General features: G+C 37.7%; 1 protein-coding gene across 6 annotated transcripts in view; it reads right to left on the reverse strand.

Moving 5' to 3' along the window:
• The window catches only part of LOC124304784 (leupaxin), a 48,230-nt gene that overhangs the window by 14,642 nt on the left and 11,421 nt on the right, over positions 1-22,167 (reverse strand). For 3 of the 6 annotated variants that reach the window (XM_046763424.1, XM_046763422.1, XM_046763426.1), the window contains one exon: positions 3,432-3,580. In XM_046763424.1, the coding sequence (XP_046619380.1) occupies positions 3,432-3,580 (149 nt within the window). Of the gene's footprint in view, positions 1-3,431; positions 3,581-7,086; positions 7,406-8,839; positions 8,966-16,157; positions 16,180-22,167 lie in introns of those variants that run through there. The other 3 variants (XM_046763425.1, XM_046763423.1, XM_046763421.1) reach the window with 3 other exon arrangements.

Genomic DNA, 22,167 nt, shown 5'->3' on the forward strand with positions numbered 1-22,167 from the left:
AAGTGACCTGTTATTGGATGTAATTATATAATTTGTCGTAAGACATGGACCGCCAAGTCGTGAGACATGGACAGGTGCATAATAAGTCGTCGCTGCAGAGGGTCAGGTTCTATTAACCTGAGGTCGCGGTTGAGGTGAAACAGTCTTTAAAAACCTCGCGCTCCGTGGTAAATTATATTTATAATCTGCCGGAGTCGTGACCGCGCCCTAAACATCGGAAGAAAACAGATCCCGCCACCTGACGAAGGCCACGTGTACTTGAGATTTCTTTACCGACCGATCCGTCGACCGTCATTTAAAATAATTCGAAAGAGAACTTGATTGTGTTTCTGTTTTATCGGTCGTTAAAATTGATTGATCGAAGTGGGGGAATCAAAAAATGTGTAGATTTGAGCAGATCATGAAACTTGTAAGTCGAAAGCAACACACCGTCGGTAAAGTATGGCACACGGAACATCATTACCATTTGAAATTTATATTTTGGTTAACAAAGACGTTTGCTCGTCATTGCTAAAAATGTCGGTGATTTCATCGAACCAGGTTTTCCTAAATTAGAACGTCCAACATTCGTGTATTAAATTCACGAATAAATCACATCAGCACTGCTTTGGGTGTAGTCCTTTTCGGCGGGTTGTTCATCTCTGAGTAGGGGAATAAAAATTTTAAGGAGCAAATATCATTCGGATTGAAATACACTTATTCCCAATTATGCGTTGAATATACACAAACAACTAAAAAAAAATCTTGCTGTACTTAATTTAAGTAAGTTATAATTCATTTGTTTTAACAATACCGGACCGAGAGAAAAACATTGAATTTAAGGAGGTTTATTCTCATACTTGCGTAAACCAACGTGAAAAAAAAATCATTCCTCTCACTGTGTATGAAAATAATTCATTATGCATTAAATTCATTAAAAATCGCTGTTTTTTTCAAGCAATACATTAGAGTGTCTGTCATCCTGTTTTACCGATGTCGATAACGCGTGTTAATATTGGGCGTGACAATATCGGCGGTCCGCGAACCGGATCGTCAGACATTGCCAAAACTTAACAAATATTGGCCCTTTCCGTTCACGTCAATTTTCTGACACAACTTAACACGACTCTAAGTGATTTCATTGGCCTATTCCGTTAGATCCGAACAATGAAATCACTTGGTGTCGATTTTTGTCAGAAAATTGAGCTAAAAGGAAAGTGCCCATTGAAGCCTGCGAAGTGAGGATAACTAATAATAATTGTTATTCTGAGTAAAAATAACATCGAATAGCTGATTTTCTACTATTTGTAGAAGAAAGTTTCTTAAAATTCCTCCAGAGCTTTCGATTCGGCACGAATGATTTTAAATTGCATTTTATTCATGTGCGCTTGAGAAAGAAAGAAAAATATTCCGATACAAGCGGAGTCAAACTTCTGGTACATACATAAAGTACACCTCTGTCATATGGGTGTCGTTTTCTCTCCATTTTTGGTTATACATTACACAGACCTCTTCCGATGACAAAACCTCATTTCAGTGAGCGAGAAATCAACCGAGTACATAAACCAGCTACGTTGAAGCAGAGATACGAGAGTAGGTACTTAAGTAAATGGTAAATACCCGACAGGCATAAAGAGAGAAAGAAAATTATTGAGCGATTCGGATACAAATTATAAATGAACACTGCTCGAGTTTCTTTTGCACCGATTCGATGTTAATTCATTTATTCCTGGATAAATGAAGTATTTCTTTCAATACACTATCAAATTAACAATCTATTTCGACTCAAGCTTACGAAAAAAGGCAAATTTATTTAGAAAATACTACTCAATTTGCATTAGTTTGGACAGTTTTCTTCATTATCACTTATATTCTTACTTTGCAATTTTCATATTACGCATAATATATTTTTGTCCCAAAATACTTTTAACAAAATAGAGAGAAAGTGACAACAATTACGAGCATGGCAAGTATTGAGCATGAACAACTCAATTTCAACATAAGTAAGATCGATTCGGAATAAGTTACTTGAAAATTGTAAGGTCATGTGGGAAGAGTTTTCAAGCGTAATTGAACGATGAAATGTACATTGACACGTCATTCAACTCATTGTTTGAAAAGATTGCATACTTCTAATTGAGATTACGGAATGATACTGGTGAAAAAGAGCGTGAACCTATAACTTTGGCCAAATATTTCGTTGGGAATACAAATATATTTGCCTCAAAGCAGTTTTCATTTTCAGCCACAATTTTCAATTTCCCTAGATAATATTTCCAAGAATCCTTATTACTCAACCTGCAGAGTGTTCTCTGATTTAAAATATTTATATTATAGGGTAAATCAGTTATCTCTCCACCACAAGGTGTTTTTCCTTTCGTTAAAACAAAGAAGTCAACCGCACCAGAGTAATGACAAATTTTGACACCACGCATTCCATTAATTAACTCGTAAGTTTCCACGAATGCGATTCATTCTCTGAATCACCGGGGGGATGACAAAATACGTCGTTACCACCTCGCCGTGGATCTGAGTCTTCGACGGAGTTTATACTCGGTATAACGTTGTACCTACTTGAAGACCGCATGACACACGATATGAGAAGTTTCATTATCGTTTCCGGTGGCGTCTGGCGGGAAGACGCATAATGTATAATGTATAACAACAAGAAAAGCGCAAGCCATATGCACCCTCCTTCCGAAATCTCGAGGACGCGTATAAGACGTTCGGGGACAGATAAGGACTTGGAGTATCGAGCACGCGCCTTCGGTTCTAAAAATAAAACATCATGCAATTGCAATCCAGCGATTGAGCATGCAGACGATACGAGAAAGTCGACTCGTCAACATTCTTTCAAACATTCAAAAGTCCATTATTGGGGACAGTAGTTAAGTAATAATTTGTATACTACTAGGGTGTTTCCAACGACTGGAGCTTGCAACACAACTTTTGAAATTGGTTCAAATGCATAGCAGCAGCGCCGGATACGAGTGATGACTGATGTAAGACCATTAGAATGAATTTAGAATAATATCAGAAGACATGCAGTGTATATGACAAAGCATTTCGATCACACAGCTAACGACTCTTCTAACCCTTCTGTAAGAATTGAAATTATTCGAAAAGCAGTTAGAACGCGACTGATCATAGCGCGGTGTTCTACCCATACGTAGTTTGTCATAAAGATGCAGGGTAGAGGTGAGGAGAAGCATCACACACAGGTTTACAACTGTCAAAGTGTCCATCAAAAAACGACAAATAGTGATTCAATAAGTCACCAGACTGGCGCTAATAAGCATTAAAGCTTATACAATCTGATTGGCGCTTACTTTTAAATGTGGAACTTTAGCTGCGGTAACTCCGTCTTAATTTCACCCTACTTTACGGACACTTTATATACACGGAGATAGTCCTCCTTATCTCTACCCTCCACAGCCACAAGGCCAACTCACCGACTGTGGCGGCAACGGTGACGTTCGATTATCGTAACCCCTGTAATTGCCGGGATGCGATCTTGCCCCATTGAGTGATCCATAGCCAGGTGTTGTCGCGTTGTTACCATCGGGAGATACCGTGTTCTGTAGATCGGCGAGGAGGGCATCTGGAAGCAAGCAAGTTAAACTTTATCTTATGCAAGCATGGTCGAAGATCCGGTTACGTATTATCGTATCGTATAATAAATATAGAGGGGATTGGATAAGGCATGGGTAGAAATCGAGTGCAAGCTTGGCTCTAAGTTCGTTGAGTAAAATAGAATATATAATATGTATATCGACATTACCATTCCTGAAATAATATAATACGGAAATGTATTACATTTTTTTTCAATATCAATAAAACACTGCACGATAAACTTTGCTGATTGCCTCTGCTGATGTTTTTACGTAAAAAGAAAGCAATTTACAAATTTTTATCAGGTTGCATTTCAAAACTTCAACACAATTAGATACAAAGATGAAATTCACCTACTTCAAGTGTGAATGTGTGAGTAACTCGTAGAGTGGAGAAAGTAATATCTATAATACTCAAATAACAAATTTGAATGCTTAGTTTTATTTGCCATGCTGCAAATCTTCATGAATTACAGCGTCCATATTTGTTGCTGTACATTCATCTGTCCATCAACTTTATATTATAATCAATTTCATTTCGCGTCAAGAAAAAGAAGAAAGGAATCTTAATTTTTTCAGTAGGTTATATAATTAGTTTTGTCATAGGTTTAATTTTCTGGCATAAAATTGATTTTGATTTTTTATGTTTAGATCAATCTGAAAAAATAGTCGCTGAAAGAACGATGAATGCCGTTATACATTCAACCGTCTTTCTTGTTGCAGTTTGCAAATGATCAACATAATTGTGCTTGTTCGGCATATGTCAGCGAATAATTCCTTGTTATGCATATTCAAAGAATGTCAGCAGATTGCGTTATAGAAAGCAATGCGTCAAGCTGCAAGCCGCTTGAGAAATTGGCATATTGAGGATACTTTTATTGTAAGAATATATTAATCAGCTATTGCAAGATCTTTCAAATAAAATAATATGAAAAAGTTCGCATTTTCTCATTATTTTTCGTAAAATTAAGACTAAAATCCCAGTTTGTTACAATTAGAGGTGAAAATATTTCTATCTCTATTTCAGAATCTATCTAATTGTCATTTTGTTTTCTGTGAAGTAATTAATCAAGTTTAACTTGTACCGAAACCGTCGAAAGAATTGAATGATTTTTTCATTGAGTAATTAAAATGCTCAATTACTTATTGCGTGGAACGTACCTTTAACAATTACTTAGGTAATCAGAGCAATTATACTTGTATCATCATATCTGAAAATTGGTATAATTCATATATAGAATAAATTGAAGATACGCTTTTTTCAATTCTTGCAGGTTCATTTTTTCGAATCGCTACATTTGCATTGAGGTTTTATTAGCTTTCTCATAATTATCTCAAGAAAATTTACGTGCAAGCAATGTAGTAAATAACAATTGTTATGAAGTTAAGAATATGTAAATCACAAAAATATGTAATAACACATTGAACGACGATATAGTAAAACTTCATTTATACGTTTCTCAAGAGGTATATCATATTTTATAAAATATTAGCATGTTTGTACATGAACAAAAATATACGAAATGTACAGATACATGTACGAAATACGTATCAAATTTGTGGTATTTTGTAAAAAAAATGTTGTAATAAAGAAACAATATCATTTAAATAATTAATCAAAAACTTCATAACTCCGAAGCTAGATGTATCGGAATATTCGATTTACTCTTGACAATTTTGTTTTACATGTATAATCTTGTGTGAAAATTTAATCAGAATTGATTACGGAACTTTTGAGAAAACGTTGATTTTCGATCTTTGGGCGGTAGACATAGAAAATATTAAAAAGCATACCTCGAACGAAAATCCGACCTGTGATTAAGAGAAAAATGGGCTAAAGGAGTGTAGCAACAAATGTTATCGTCTAAGTGCAAACCTAGCGAAGGACGTAGTACGTAATATTCATTTCTGGGTTTCCAGTGGTTGATTATTTTTTGGAATCAAAACCAGAACGGGGTTCCTTTCTAAGTAAATTTTATATGCAAATGACTAACGACGTAAGTAACAGGAAAAACAAACGATACATTGACCAATAGGCACATAAAATTTTTATAAAAAGAAACTTGTTTCGGTTTGATTACAAAAAAAGAAATAGTCAACCACTTGGAAACCATTAATGAACATTACTCAAGCGAAATGCTTCTAGATAATTTGTAGGCAAAAACTGTCAAGATCAAAAACATTTGACGTTGGCATACAAGAATGAAAAACATATAAATAAAATCTTAAATCATCATACTTGAAAGTGAAGTTTTGCCAGTGAATGGAGTAAATTCATTTCGAGCAACAATAACGCGTTTCAAAAATACTTCTTCCATAATCTTGCGATGTGGAACGATGCAGTCGAGATATGCACAACATTCTATTCTGTTACGCATTTTGTGGCACGCGCGTGGATCGTACATATCGTGTCCATGGATTCATACGTATAAGTATATATTCTCTCTTGAATTCTTGACTCTTAATGCAACAAAACTACTACAGAGATCCCGTGCACTGCAATCCGTTATACTCGCGAAGAACATCCTGCCTATAAGTCTACGATTTATACTCATCCTCTGCACCGCGGTATAATGTAAATGCGCTGCAAATGATGATATACTCTGCAGGTACCAACGCTTGAAAGATTTAATTTATTTCGTGGATTAAGAAATAGTATTTATCGCAGATTAAACACGCGTGCAGTTTCCATCCTTGGTAAAGTTTGTCTGTTCGGTTTATTCGCACTCTAAGTCGGAAAACGTGACGGCACATCACGCACTAATCCACATTCAAGAACCTTGAATTTGCTACTTATTCGAGCATGTATCGATGGTTCAAGTTACCCAATAACCCTTGCGACAAACTGTACCTTTAACCTCAACACCAGAGCGTCGATGACGTCAACCGCAGCGTCAACCGAGTCGCGACTGCCGTGATTTCTGATCGAAACGTAGGGAATCTGATATAATATTGAAGTTAGTCACGTTGTTGTAACGATTGCTGGCGATAAGCAAGTCGTTATTTCGAAATTTCGAATTCCGCTTTCCCTCTGAAATTCAATAAACCGTACTAGCATATGAAAACATACTAATCTACTTATTTTGAAAACTTGCCTCCTTTCAAATCATTCCAATAGAGTTTTCAATTGACTGCACTGAATGCATCGAGTGTGAATTTCCCCAGATTTCACTTTTACTATTTGTTGAAAACTGAAGAACTGACATGTAGTACACACTGTTTGTGAGTGCAGCCCGTTAAAAACCCTATAAGATCGTAAACTAGTGAATTTTTTCTCAAACCTACGTTACCAAACAGCATTTTTCACTAGCTGTATTCGGTGTGCATTGAGTGCAATATTCCCAGCTTCGAACGAAAAACAGAAGCGAAATCCTAGGAAAATCGCACTCAGTGGGCACTGCATTTAGCTAGTGAAAAACTCTACTACTTCAACCTTGAAAATCACAAATAGGAGGGACAAATGGTCGGGGGATCTTGAGACGAATTGGATTCTCACCGAGGCTTACGAGGTTGCTCGAGGCCCCGTTGCGGGCCCTCTGAGGATCGTAGACCTCGTAAAGGTCGTTACTGTCGGTCGACCTCCTGGCGTAGGCGCACTGACTGTCCATTTTTACGAGGTGAAGAAAACGGTACGCACCAACTTATTTCGCGAGTAAATATCACCGGCAAACCACCTTTGCGTTCGAATGGAGAAAAGGGGGGAGGCTGGATTAGGGTCTAGTAACTGGGTCTTTTCGACTGTGCAATTTATATACTCCGAACGTGCGCGGTAATATATTTGTACAATATTCTGCGCCGTTCGTAGACAGCGGAGTTGAGTGGGACCGACCGACCAACTGACTGACTGACTGTGAATTGCTTGCTCTGACGAGAAGGTCGCCGGTCGGCCGTTCGCCGATTGCGTTGGGACTCTATGGGCTTCCGCGAAGCGTTCCCTCGAGGAGGTGGAGGAAAGGCTGTCGCCTTCTCCGTCGCCCGACGCGGTTCACGGGGGGAGGGGGGTGAGCGGAGGGGGGGGGGGGAAGAGGTGGAAACGTGTAAGCGGCGGAGGACTCGTCGCGACATCGCATCGTCTGGAAAAATGAAGGGGGGAGACTCCAGCGTGACGAAATTTTTCTGTAATCTCCGGTGCACGACGAACGCGCGCCTCCAGAGCTTCGTTATCTCGGGTCTTTCGCCCCACTTCACGCCGGAATCGCGTTGTCAGTTCCAAAAACTGTTTTATACCTAGTATATTTTACGTATGTATGGGGTAGAGTTGGAACGAAGAAAGGCGGGGATTCATGTTTTGTTGAGGATATTGTGAAGATCGAGGAGACGCTTTTGAAATTCAGGATCAGAATTACCCTGTCGGTCAGTTATTTTTATAAACGATCGATGAAAAATTGAGGTCTTGGTAATAAAAGGTATAAAAGAACTAAGGTGATGAAAATTTCAGAATTCTCTTAAGTGAGTGTAAACAAAATGGCGGGGGTGAATGCTATCTACATTTTTTTCATACTTTTTCACGGTTTTGATTCTCAGTTTTAATCAATTCCGACGCCCAGATAAATGGAATAACTATAAAATAAACTTGTAAAATGCGAAAAATATCGAAGTCGCATTTTCAAAATTTATTGCTCTAATCGATTATGTCTCTCTTGTTCTCTCTCTTATTTGAACGGAAATTCATGAACTACCAAGTCTGTAAATTTTATTACTGATAATGCACGTGAAAAATAATATACCTAATAATTTTATTTCATCCGCAAGTATCCGCGATTCATCATTGTATACGACTTCAGTGTGACTATTTGCTGTACATTTGATGCGTTCTGCAGAAAAGATTGATGCGTAGCTGTCAAGAGTAGGACGTTCCAACGTAGCTTATTGCATACTTTCGGAACGTGAATGAGCTTTAAGCTTTGGCTAAAAGCCCAGAGGTTAATTTTGTTTAATTTTTTTTGTAACGTTTAGTTTGGTTTTTGCGCGCGTTCAAATCTATTTTATGACTCGTGAATCATTGCGTGAATGGTTTCTAAACCAACGCAGCAGCAATATTGATTACATAGATTGATAAACCGAACGAGATAATAAATTTTCGACCTCTCTGCATACAAATATAATGCATTATATAATATTACATGTCACTTTAAATAGAGTTCACGTACATCTCAGATTTCCTACCAATTAACCAATTGTCACTTGACGACGTGAAATCCCATAACGTATAATCAACGTATAACGTTAATTGTGCTATTTTTACTTACTAATATAACGCTCCCAGCGTTTATGCCGCTCCAGAGTGGCCGAACGGGCAGGCGTAATTGGGGACATCGGTCTCACAGAGGTACTCGTCATTTTCACAATCAGTCAATTTATTACAAAAAAAATACACTTCACGGTATACCACTTACAGCTCTGTGTCTATAAAAAAGAGATTTCCGGACGTTGAAAAATCTAATCCAGTGATTCCTATAAGGTAATTATTACCCAAAGTTATTCAGTCCATTTATCCAAGCCCGATGCTTGATGGCGACTCAATAACAATTTCGACCACATAAGGTTTACTGATAACTGAACTATGTAACAAGATTTAATTTCGATTCCAGAATGGAGGCACAATTCAAGCCTGGATGGAAAATCAAAATAAAAAAAATGAATGTTCTAATCACTTAAGAGAATTGTTGCTATCATCATTTCGAGAGTCAACGACTATCCAAGATGTATATTTTTTGAACCCTTAAAACCCTAATTGAGAAACTTGTAAGACCTCTGTTGTCTGTTGTCCGCAAAATCGATACTGTATATGTCGCGTGATAATCAGAATATCAGATCTAAGCGTGACGTTTCAAAAACTTTTTATTTTCATACACTCCTGCGAACTTAGGCGTGGGCTCAAATCGATCAACTCAAAGGTGACAAATTGGTCACTCGAGTTGCGAGATAAATTCCACGCAGGGTCAAAGATAACCAAGTAAATTTCTTCTTTCTCTAAAACGTGTTGAAGATACACTTTCAGAACGATTTTTATTTAGTATTTACGCACATTGAATGATTCGTTTTTTAATGTATCGTTAAAAAAAATTTTATACAGCGTTGAAAAAACTGATTTTTGTAAACAACAAAGCTGTTTTAAATGGATACGCAGCCCTAGTTTCACATATTGAAATCCAAATCCAAAATCGACCCTCGTTAGTGGATTCAAAACACCAAAGAAACGACACTGTAGTGATATCTTTATCAGCATTGATGTTACAGGGGTGAAAAACTACAAAATGCGCGTGTCACGATCACAAGCCAACTCGGCCTGACCCACTGCACGAATCTTTGAAGTAAAGAGCCGATAATTGAAGGTGTGCCAGAGATAGATGAAAAAAGATAACAGGTCCGATCGATTTACGTAACGGAACACTGGGTCAGGAGAAGGCCGACAACCAGATCCTACTCAAACCTGACGGACGATGAGGTCAGGTACAGTTAAACACGCAAAAAAGTTACCGCTGAAATTCACATCGCTCGAATATTCCATAGTGGTCCGCCTTGTTTGGTGTTGAAACGCAACATGGTTCGGTGATAAGCGATGTAGAATGGCACTATGGAAGGTGTTAATCCACCTTTAACTGCCTCAGATTAGCAGCTACGAAAATCTCATTCTCTGTCGAGTGACATCAAACAGAGTTAAATTGATCACTAAACAGTGTGAATCACTTCAGAATTCGAGCAATGTGGGATTGGTACTGAGACTTTCTTTAAACGGATCACCTAAACGGATATTGAATGTAAAATCCGAGCAAATGATAGCAAGAAGACGAAGAAGAATAGGAAGAAGCAGCGGAAGCACGGAAATGTTGTCTCGTGTTGGCAAAGCAAACCGACAACTGGGCTACGGGTTGGCCCTGCATCTATGAACTATAAGGCTACTACTACGTATATGCGTGTATTTGGAACGACTACCACACTTTCGTCTACAGCCTAGGGTTTTCACCTAGTTACGTCGTCGTAGCTAATCTGCCAAAAATAAACGCGACCACCGCACTCGGCCCACCCGCTCGACCCTACAGCTTTCTCAGTATTGTGAGCTTTATGTAAGAAAACACCTGAGCTCTGCCTCCGATTGGTTTACACCCATCGTCAGGTATACACGCGCACGTGCGATTCCTTTTTATCAAGAGTTCGGCGATCAGCGGATCCTTTCTTGCTATTTACAAATGTGGAAAACGCAGATTCAAGTATTGTTACGAAGTGTCCGAACACGATAATGGCAAAGACCAGTGATTTTTCAGGATTGATGAAAATTATTTAACTTACTAGCCGATCATCTCCAATTAAGGAATGCCATGCGGAAACGAACAATCACCATAGCCGTAAGATTTAGATTTGAAAAGTTAGTCTGACTTCAGTTGTGAGGGTGTCTAGCTATTCAAAAAAGTAGCCTCTGTTGTACGATAGGAGCGCAAATTTCAACGACACAATTTGTCCGTCACAGATAGAATTATCTCTTAAATTTGTGGCCTCTTTACATTCCAATACATGCGAATCACTCTGCCATTAAAGAAATACTTACAAAAACAAAAAAATGATCACAGAAAAGGTGGCGAATAAGATATGCAAGCACACACTGGAAAACAACCTGAAAGAGATTTGGTAATCGGCATGCTGACTCTACTAACCGCGGGAAGAAGAGATGTACCACCTACACAAATTGGCGCGCTCTCCTAGGTCTATACAGAGTGTCCATGTTTATTTACACTCACGTGCCTAATGGCGGATAGTGACCCATATAATACGAATCTATAAAGGCGTGGCTTTAACATAATCCATGCCTGCAGCCTGTGGTTAATGAACCACTTCAGCAGTTTAGTAATACACGATTTGGCAGTTAAAGGCAATGTCGCGACATAACAACCCTCCTTCGAGTTTTATTCGTAATATATGTATAATGACTTTTATTATAACGTTTCAATGACCGTTCATTTGGAACTAAGTTAAGTCAATCTTACGGTGTTTGGTTTACCGTGGTTAAAACCCATGTTATTTTTCCAGATCAACATTTCAACGTATCCGAAAACATCGTTCAAGAGTGATAACCTATAACCCTGATTGAACTGATATTATGTCTCGACTTGTCAAATTATATCTTTTCGTGGACAGTATTGATTACGTAGTGCCTTATAACCACAATGAGTAAATAAAATATCGAAGAAAAATGACAACTCGAATTTAACAAGTAAACTTTCTAGCAATGCACTTGGATAACATTCATTGACTGGTTCCGTGAAGTCCAGATTTGTAAAGGTCAGGGTTTCTAAAACGTCTGTCCTCACAACTCGTTCATGTACGGTTAAAAGTAGAAGAGTAGCTCTGTCCATCCTGCTCTAGGATCAGATCAGTTATCGAAATTTGATGTCTTTCATCCTCCACAATTGTTATAGAATTACCAAACGTTTCCTCCTTACTTTTACCACTTTCGTAGTGAAAATTCCTCTACTCCTCCTTGCCGTACTAAATAATATGAGCGACGTGTTATACCGACATGAAGTATAGAATGCAAGCATTGCCATGATAAAAAACACCTTCCAAGCTCTCTTTTGCCTCTCTCTCACCCTCCTTAAGTTTATTTCTCTTGATAGAGAGGGGCTTCGAGTACCAGGAGAGCGAAAAAAATCACCCAAGTAATAGTGTATCGCGTAGTGTGATGCGTATACGCGTAGAAGGAGGTTCACAGTAACAGTATACATGCCTTTGGCGTAGGCAGTGGTTCTAGGCATGAAGCGAACTAGGCATATATGGGCTGCGGCCTCGCGAGTTCGAGCCTCGATCACGGAACACGTGACGAGGCAAGGTATATGTGTTGGTATCATCACAAGTAAATCTACTCCACCACCTACTGTATCATCCGCGTTCTAGGCTTACGTTTGTGTACTATTACACGTATAGTGGATGTGGAAAGAGACCGCCGCCTAGGCTATTTATTTCCGACTTGCCCTCCAAGCGAAGAAGAACCATCAGCCGCCTGACGTCACCAGAAATTAACAATACGTTACAGTGACGCGCTAATACGCATCATTCCTAATTGTTCATTGTATGTATGTCATATAAAAAATACTCAGTCATAGAAATTTTCAGAATCTGCGCATAGTTTGGTAGAAAATTGATAATCTATTCGTTTCCATGGCGCTATATGAAGAACTCCTGATGGCCAATGGACTTAATTACGATCTGACAAATACAAAATAATGACCTGTTCTTCCTGCCATGGATTATTGATTCCTATCATCTAAATTAATGACGTCATGACTGAAAAGCTGTTTTTCCCCATTCGTAAAACTACGTGAAGATTATCATGCTGTTATGGTCTCAACTATCCTCCATTTTTCTCCACGTTATTCCCGATGCCAGGAATTATTGAGTAACGATCAAATCTCTTGCGTAATCGTGTAATGGAAGAAAAAGACTTCTCAGAAAAATTTCATCGGGGAAGATGGAGAAAAAAAAAGATCTTGAATGAGAAAACCGGAAGTGGTTTGCACCGCGACCCGTTCTGAAGCTTTTACAAGAAAAATAGACCTCAATAATGGTTTGAATTTCTCGTAAGAACGATTCTTCGGAATAGTGAGAGAAGTAAAATGCGTTCCAGAGTTCTTGGAGTATGGGAACTAACGAACCGCATCACTTAGGTATAAGTACAGTCACACTCGGTACTAAACAGTTTAATCACCCTTCATATGTGTATATGCACTTCACTCAGGTTTTTGTCACTGCAGAATGATAAGTAACGAAGACAGTCGATTTTTCGATTTGTTAATTCTCGCACGGTTTTTGATCGACTGAACCTGGCCCCAGCCTTCTCTGCACACATGACTAACGATTTCAATTCCACCATAACACGTACCTATTACTAATTAGGATGCGTGCCTTCTATATGTTCGTACAACCACGCACATCCCACAAGTTCCGTAAATTATTGCTCAATATTCTTGCGCGCCTTTACCGTCTATACACTAGGTGTACAGGTTTACCTTGGATTGTTTGCACGAAATTGATTACAAGTTACGTAGGTATAATACTTCGTGGCGTATGAGCCCTTCAAATACCAGATTATAATTCTGATTTGGGAAGAGTTCTTGAGCAAATCAAATTAAACATGTCATTTACTCTGGTATTGCAACCGAAGCTTATTTCGCGCATGTTTTCACGCTTGGTATTCATTGAGTCGCTCGAGTATTTAGAAATTTGGTTTGACCGAAAATGGCAGAGTAGAAATGAATAGTTATTAGGCCATTCCCGCGGTATGGAAAGAGTGAATACCTCAGCGATCATTTTAGGTTTCACTTATAAGTACGAGTCACGTTCTCTCTGTCACTATTTAGAAAATGAAAATCTACATACCAGCTTATCACTGAATTACGTTGAAGTTTGTGCTGTAAGTCAAATTTTTGATACAGTTAAGCTTGATAAAAGTTAGTTAAGTATGCTTTTAAGTTCTACAACGTCGTTGATAAAAACGATAGTCACTTTAGCACTCTAGGACTCGAAATCCGGTAAACTTCAACCTTTTCAGAGTTTGTTTAATTGTAAGTGATAGTCATCGTATACCCGCGAATTATTAAAGGAAACGCGGTAGCCACAATGGATTCATTAAATCAGGAGGTATGTAATAGATTTGGATTGTGTAAATAGTGTGTCTTACATACATAACTCACACAATATAAATTATAGAAACAGTAGAAATGTTTATTTTCACACGATTGCAAGTGAAAAATTTTTTTCCTCGGTACAAAATTGAACTATTTATTACCTTTGATATTTCTTGTAACGGGAATTAATTTTCACTTGTGAAAGATGGATTTGTTTTTGTGAACGTTATTAAAAAGTGCAAAAAAATGAATTTAGGAGATATTGCTTTGTTCGGTGTTTGTGTTTGATTTTTAATTATAGAAGATTCAAGTTTTAATGTTCATTATAAACTATGTGTGCAACATTTCGTTCTGAGAAAGAAAAAAATACTTTTGTTCAACTGTGTCAGATGTACCTACTAAAAATCGGAATTGAGATGAAAACGAAAGGCATTTCATAAGTATTAAATTTGACCTACACTTCATCATTTTTCAGGATCCTCTCTTTCTGAGTATTAAAAATTTCATCCTTTTTTTTATTTAAAGGCCAACAAATGTTGTAGTTTCCTGGGTGTATATCCATAATGCATACAATATGCATGCCAAAAATTTACAAATATATTGTACGATTCAATGAGGAAATTTTTTACTCATTATCAGTGCAAAAATTGCGACATATAAATGTAGATGCGTGACATAAGAGTATGTATCTATGCAGAATACATGGAAGATTTATTTCCTGTGATATTGTAACACTTCCCTAGCCATATAACAATGAGGGAATATGCGCAAATATCACGATAAGATAACGAAAAATTGTGAACATTGCACGACTGTATAATCGCGAAGCGAGTACTATATTGGCATATGTTACAACTACTACTCAGCCGCGTTGTCGACGATAAAAGAATTTCTACTTAATTCGTCAAACCATCCATGGATTGCAAAATATCGCTTCCACTGATTCCACCTTGAGTCATATTTCGACTTCTCGTATTTACCACCGGTTCACAGGCTTTATGACAGGCGACATGTAGAAGTACACCTGCGGAGGTTGATTCTGAAACTGAATTAATATCTATCGTGCTGATTTAGGTTGGTACCGTAAATACAAACTACTAGCGGCAAGCAGGTAGAGGCTTTATTAGTTTTTATTGTGATAACAACCTAAATCAGTACCGTAGACACTATACTTACGTTTTAAAATCAACCTCCGCGGTTGTACATACATACCGAGAGGTTCTCTTGAAAGGACCGGCTCAAAAATCAAGTCAGAAATTGGAACTCATCTAGTTTATATGCGTAGCCAACTTCGTAAAAATGTTACTAGCACGGTAGGCAGAGTGATCGTGGCGTAGTGGATCGCGACGGCGCCGTGACCAGGCAATTTTTAATACGCGAGAGGTTAGGGTTGATTGTCAGTTGTGAACCGGTCGATTCTAGGGAATTTGTTTTTATCAGGAAAAGTTTACTTCAGACTGCGAGTATGGACGTCAGCCTATCGAAATTCAGCAAGTTGAATCCCGCGCTCTACGAGCAGATCCTTTCAAGAGAACCTCTCGGTATGAGTAACATTGTGTGCCGCATGTATCATCAACTGGGTTGAGTTCGAGGTTGAGTTATTTATTTTTATTCTTCTTTGAAGATTTCTTGTTTAAAGCTTACGACTCTTGTTAGATTTTTCTCATTCGTATTTCAAAATCGACGACAGGAAGTTTCGTATGATGATCATTATTTTTCTTTACTTTTGCAGACTTAAGAGCCAAGGAAACACGGCGACTAGAGGAATCCTAAACGAGGGCTTTCGTGGAAGCTTAAATGATATTAGAATCAATAAGAGGCGGAGCGGAGAACTATACAAGTTTTACCTGAAAATATTTCGAAGAGAACGGAGGGAGGCGGTATATGAAAAATAAATTGCAATCTAGACGACGCATCGGAGTAATAAGGCCACTATATTTAGACTTACCTGTCATGTCTGCGGTATGTGGAAAGAAAACGTACTCTGTAAACACCGAATCAAGTCACAATCAAAGTTATCCAGACTGCACCGTTATTTATAGTAGCACTACGATCACGGTTAATATAACGATATTAATACGTCGATCGTCAAGGTGTAAAAAAAAAATATATCAGAATCTTCTTAAACCGCTTGTATTTTCTGAATTTTATGCTAGTTAACGCAATATTGCTTTTATTATAACCGATGGAAAAAAACGAACTCAAAGATATCACTTTATATAAAGTAGAGGAAGAAACCACAAGAAGAAAATGGAACGACGTTCAACTCGCAAGGGAATTTTTAACACTTGTATCAAAGTAAGTCTTATCAGCGTCAGAAATCACGCAGTGGGAAAAATGGGGACCGCCGGATGCAAGCGGTCAAAGCGACATCCGCGTTTTGTTTCATTCCAAGAGTGACTAGTACTCGAACAGAACAGCAGGACCGCCCCACTGGCGAATTATGATTGAGAAAATTGCAATTGAAACTACAAGGTAGAAAATAGATGAATTGTGCAACTACTTTGTGCTTGAATTTGTTATCGTGCAAAATTATATTTCGCATCGAAAAAATTTTCATCCCGCGCAATACGCGAATCGTCGGAATAAGAATCTAAAAATAATTGATCGATGAAACACGATTACCGTTATAGACGTGAAATTTTTCTCTTTTATAATCTGTTGTTTATTCCTCCGCGACGTTCCCACTCTTTCGTTGCTTGCGAAATGGAGTTACAATTGAAAACACAAATACGAAATATTGAGGGGCGTTTTGCGGAGTTGGTGAAGAAAGCAGTGAGACAACTAAGAGAGGATCTAGATCTCAGAGACGGTTATACCAGACCAGAAAAAGCTCTTACGCGTATAACGTGTGGTTTACGCGGGTTAATATTATAGTGACGTCATCGTGCAGCAGGCGTTCTAATCCTAAATCGAGCATCGAGGGGAAATTCCTCTCTCTGTCGTGAGATACGTGCTCTATACAACGTGCGATATATCGGCTCTCTGTTGTATCGACGTTTGCCTTGTGGACTTTGGTACTGTGAGCGTTTCTTCTGTATGGTCCGTGTTCTAGCTTACACTGACCTTTCGTTGTGCGTTATTAAAGTGATGCTTCGTGCTCAACGTTCAATTTCTACGATAGATCTACACTGGATCATAAACTAACTGATATAACTCATATCACCTGTGTGACCATGCGAGCTAATTGTATTGTTTGTATCTCGATACTTACTAAATCTTGGTCTACAAATCTTTCGTCACGTGTACGTAACATTTACACGTGGCTGGGTGACTGAATCTCAATGTCCTCTTAGTGATACTTTCGTCAGGAGTGTTTGATTTGAGACGGGGATAACGCCAACTCATGAGCTGTACGCAAACTGCCAAACGTCGCTATATGACTGCGGAGAACCTTGAATAACCGTGTAATACCAGCTGAAGAGATCCTATATCTTAGTCCAATCAAAATAGGTCTGAATGAAAAATATTCAGGGTATGGCTGCATATTTGTGTACAGGGATTCTCAACCCTCAGGAACTCAAATAATTTGACGTTTCTTGCGTTTTCCTCAAAAACTACCATGGATACATAAAAAATTACTTGACCATCACGTAGAGCGGAAAATTCTACATCGAAACATGCCCTCACATGTCGGAAACGAAGTCAGATTAACAAATTAAGCAAAAGAAATTATTTCACCGAAAATTCCCAGATACCGTCGATAAGTAGAATTTCTTTTTTCTAAATTTGTTAATCCGTCTCCGTTTGCAACATATGAGGACATAATTCGGTGTAGAATTTTCCGCTCTACCCGATAGTCAAGTAAATTTTCATCTATCGATAGCAGTTTTTCAGGAGAACGTAAAAACCTAAAATTTTGCGGTTTTGCCGAAACGCCGGCTATGCAATTCAAAAATAACTTCAGATTTGAATTGCTGAGAGTCGAAAACCCTTATACACAAATATGCAGCCATATCCCGAATATTTTTCATTCAGACCTATTTTGACTGAACTAAATGACCGGTTAAGTCCAATTTGTATTTCGGTCACAAATATTAGCGAGGCTTGACTTTGAGATGGTCGAGTATCATCACTGATCATTTTCGTAGCATGGGCTGTAACCAAGGACTGACAAGACTATCTGCATATCAAGGAATAGCGGTTAGTAAACCGCGGGATTAGATTTATCTTTAATAATGGGAGAGACGATCATATTACTCCCCTTCGGTGTACATGTGACTGGTTACAAGTATCAAACAGACTACTATACTTCTTCTGTACTCTGACCCACCAAGTTTTAAACATCATCTGAACCCTTGTACCTCCTGTAAACTCTTAGCTGATATAGATCTATCTGTTGGACGCTCACACAGACTTACTAGTAAAACATCTTATACTCATGCGCTTCATATTCCCTTTTCTAGAGCCTCAGCACATCAGAGTTCCCTCGGGATATCTGGTGCACGTGCGTGGAATGATCTTCCTAAGGGAATCTCTATCGCATTGTAACCTGAAGAATTCAAACCTAGACTTCTTGCTCACATAAAACAAGTTGAGGCAAAAAAATAATTACTATTCGGATGCAGTAATAAGCAGTAATCTAAGTCAGATTGGTTTTACTATCCCGATTCTTATTATCAAAGTAATTTGTTAGCTTTTATCATACGAGGCATGTAAAATTTAAATTGTAAATGCACTATGACTGTAACCGCTCGATTGCTACTACTTGAAACCCAATTTCTGTGCGTACGGTATGCGTTTATGGTTCTGTTTATATTTGGCTTGGTTCAATTTATGTAAAAGAATTTCCATGTGATTTTCACTACTGTTTTGTATTTTATTTAACTGCACATTGGTCACTTCACTCTTCCATTTCGTACTAGTTGTAATCAATATTGTATGAGATTTGCATGTTAACATGATTCTGAATGTGTAACACTCGTATGTTTCTGTAGGTACTGTGCTGCTTGCAACAAGCCAAGCGTATAGTACGAGTGTATTTCCGATAGATCGAGGGTTTAATTAGTTGGGATAAAAATTTCTGCGGCTCTGCTGCAGTGATGTGCATCGAGTTCGATCAATTGTATAAATATATTCAAGAACATCAAACACGAACGGTAATTATTCGAAGTCGACGGTGATATCGAGTGTTCTCGTTGTCGTCTATTGCTAGGGTGAATTTTCTACTATTTAATTTTTCATACTTTGGCTTGTAATGGAAAAGTACAGAAATATTTGGAATCAAGAGAATAAACAAGAAGAAATTATTGTTTCGCAAATTATTTCAATTATTCCAAGCCTTGCAAGTGAATTTAAATGTGGCGCGACGAACGACGGTCTAAATAAAGTCGAAGCCAGTTGACAGCGGTAACAAAAGTGTCAGTAAAGCAAATTTATACCGGCAGTTGGTAAGATAGTTACCGTTCTGTTTATACCTGTTGAATCATCACCGCTCGCGTCGAATAATTACCGTGTGTAGGTATATCAGAATTTTTGTGCGATAAGATGATAAGTGCCACCAGCGTAGGTATGGTAAAAAAAAAAAAAAAACAAAGTTCAATCGCTTACTGAAAAGATGTGTACTTACATTCAAACAAGATAAAGTGGAAAAAAGAGGGAAGTTTCAACTCGATTCGGAAATTATCGCATGTATAGAACGTCGATAACGCAAGTTTTGCAGATGTTGTAATCGTACCACCAGTTTATTAAAAATTTCAATGTACTAATTAGATACTAACAAGCGACGATTATTGCGTATCAGGTCACGTACGTTATTATAAAACGATAGCTTCTTATAAAATATTTATAAAAACATGTAATTTAAAAATATTATACTTTACACGCATACAACGTGTTTAGTTATTTATTGTCAATGTTGACCCACTGTACTGGTTCTTATGCCGCGTTAATTAATCTGAAAATACCGCGTCATCGAGAGTGGCTATTTATGGACGATATTAAAACTCCGTTTCGTGTAATCCGGTATTTCGCAGAAATATGAGATAGTAAATGTTAACTCGCCAACTTTTTCCACTGAACTCTCGAAGATTCCTTATAATTCACCTTATCCCGATGTGTTGTAATACTTTTGAAAAAAAGTTACTGCGATTGTTTCAGACTTTCAAAACTAAACGTTTCGGAGATTCATATAAACAGATGAAACGTTTCCGATAAAAATAGGAAATGTTCATAGCATTTTTATACTATTTGGCGATTCATAGATCCTGATATTTTCCAAGTGTGAAAAATGAAGCAAATGCGCAATTGTAATTGAAATACTTCCTAGCTCACTAGTTTTTGCAGCGATTTTGCAGTTCACAGCGTTCGCTAAGATGCAAAACCGTTGACAAAGACTATAGCCTTAGTTTGTTAAATATCGGAACATGGATAAAAAAAAAATCATTTAAAAAAGCATACACAGACAACCTTGTGGGAATCGTAATTGTATGACCTAATGATAAAGTTCGATTCCGTATAATCTACTTTATGTTTAATTCCACTAAAACGTCACAGTACCAACCTGCATTTCCGTCATTATAACTTCAATTCTTTGACCTCGTATATTTGAAAAGTCACAATTTTCATGTATCATATTATCACGGTTATTCACCAGTGATTTAGAGATAAGCAGTGTAAATGGTTTGCCGGCAAGTTTATAGTGTCAAGGTATATGGGGTAGTAAACGAGCACATGGCGAAGGTTCAATTCCAAACAAGAACATTGGAGCTATGGATGATCAGAGTTGGAGTGTTCCCTTGGTCATGACTCCTCGTGAGTCACGTAAAATATGCTTCCTTTCAGTAAAGCGAATACACACGTATGTCTGTACGTGTCTAGGTATAATTTCGCAACGATAATCGCAACTCTTTCGAAAAATTTATCCTTATAGGGATGCATCGCGTTATGAGCTCATATACTACGTACATACATACAAATATGGAACGGATTAAAATCCATTGTGAAAGGCCGCGGGTTCACAGTATTCAACGCTTTATATACCCCGATGACTTGTGTAACTGCGGGTACTTGAGAAATAATCATCGACGAAACTCGTGATGCTGCAGAAAAATTAAATATTAATCTGGGATCCGACGAAGGATATTGGCTGACCAAAAACTGTGATGCTTTTCATACTATTTTTTAAGAGATTATAGAGAATACATTGAGTGATTATTTGAATATTATTCAGTAGTCAATTTAAAATTAGCATGCATTGGCAGCAATTGGTGTAATGTTGTAAAGTTGAAACGTCGTGATGGCAACATGAAAAAAAAAAAAAAATGTTCGCATTAATTTGTTAAAAATAGTCTCCTAAATAAGATGAGCCGTGGTATAATGAAATCGAACGAACCTAGTATATATTTGACAATTTTTAGGTGATTTGAAATGAAGCATCAATAGCTAAGCTTTTGTTTATACTCCTAGTAATTTATAAAATAAAAATTACTGATTTTTGGCAAACCATCCTCCTTGAAGGAAAAAAGAAGAAGCAAAAACTATCTTGAAACAGACAAATTCGAATTCAAGTTTTGACAAATATATCATTCGACTTCGTTTTAGTACAGTTTGAATGCTGCGTGAGGAAGATTCGGAGGTAACGAGACGAGCTGCCAAGAGATTTTCACTGTCAGTCATTAGCCGCACGGTATAGCTTCAAAAGTTGGGCAGTTCAAGAGTAAGTTAATTTTGTGAAGAATGTTAACAAGGATCATTGTCAAGTATAGGCGCAGGTGTGACACGTCTGGTGATTGACTAATTATTTCTCAGGTTCGCAAATTATATCATTGTTCGCATTCGAGGTATGGAGAAAAAGAGAGAAAGAGCGGAGAAAATACATGTTTCTAAATATTATAAATAATAAGAAGATTGAAATACGTAAGAAAAATCAATTAATAATGATAGTTCTTTTGATAATTAAATACAAGTTAATCTAGGGTAGCCGCAAATTTTTGGGAACAAAATTCCATGACGTTTAC

The sequence above is a fragment of the Neodiprion virginianus genome, chromosome 5, assembly GCF_021901495.1.
Source record: "Neodiprion virginianus isolate iyNeoVirg1 chromosome 5, iyNeoVirg1.1, whole genome shotgun sequence".
NCBI classification, from domain to species: Eukaryota; Metazoa; Arthropoda; class Insecta; order Hymenoptera; family Diprionidae; genus Neodiprion; species Neodiprion virginianus.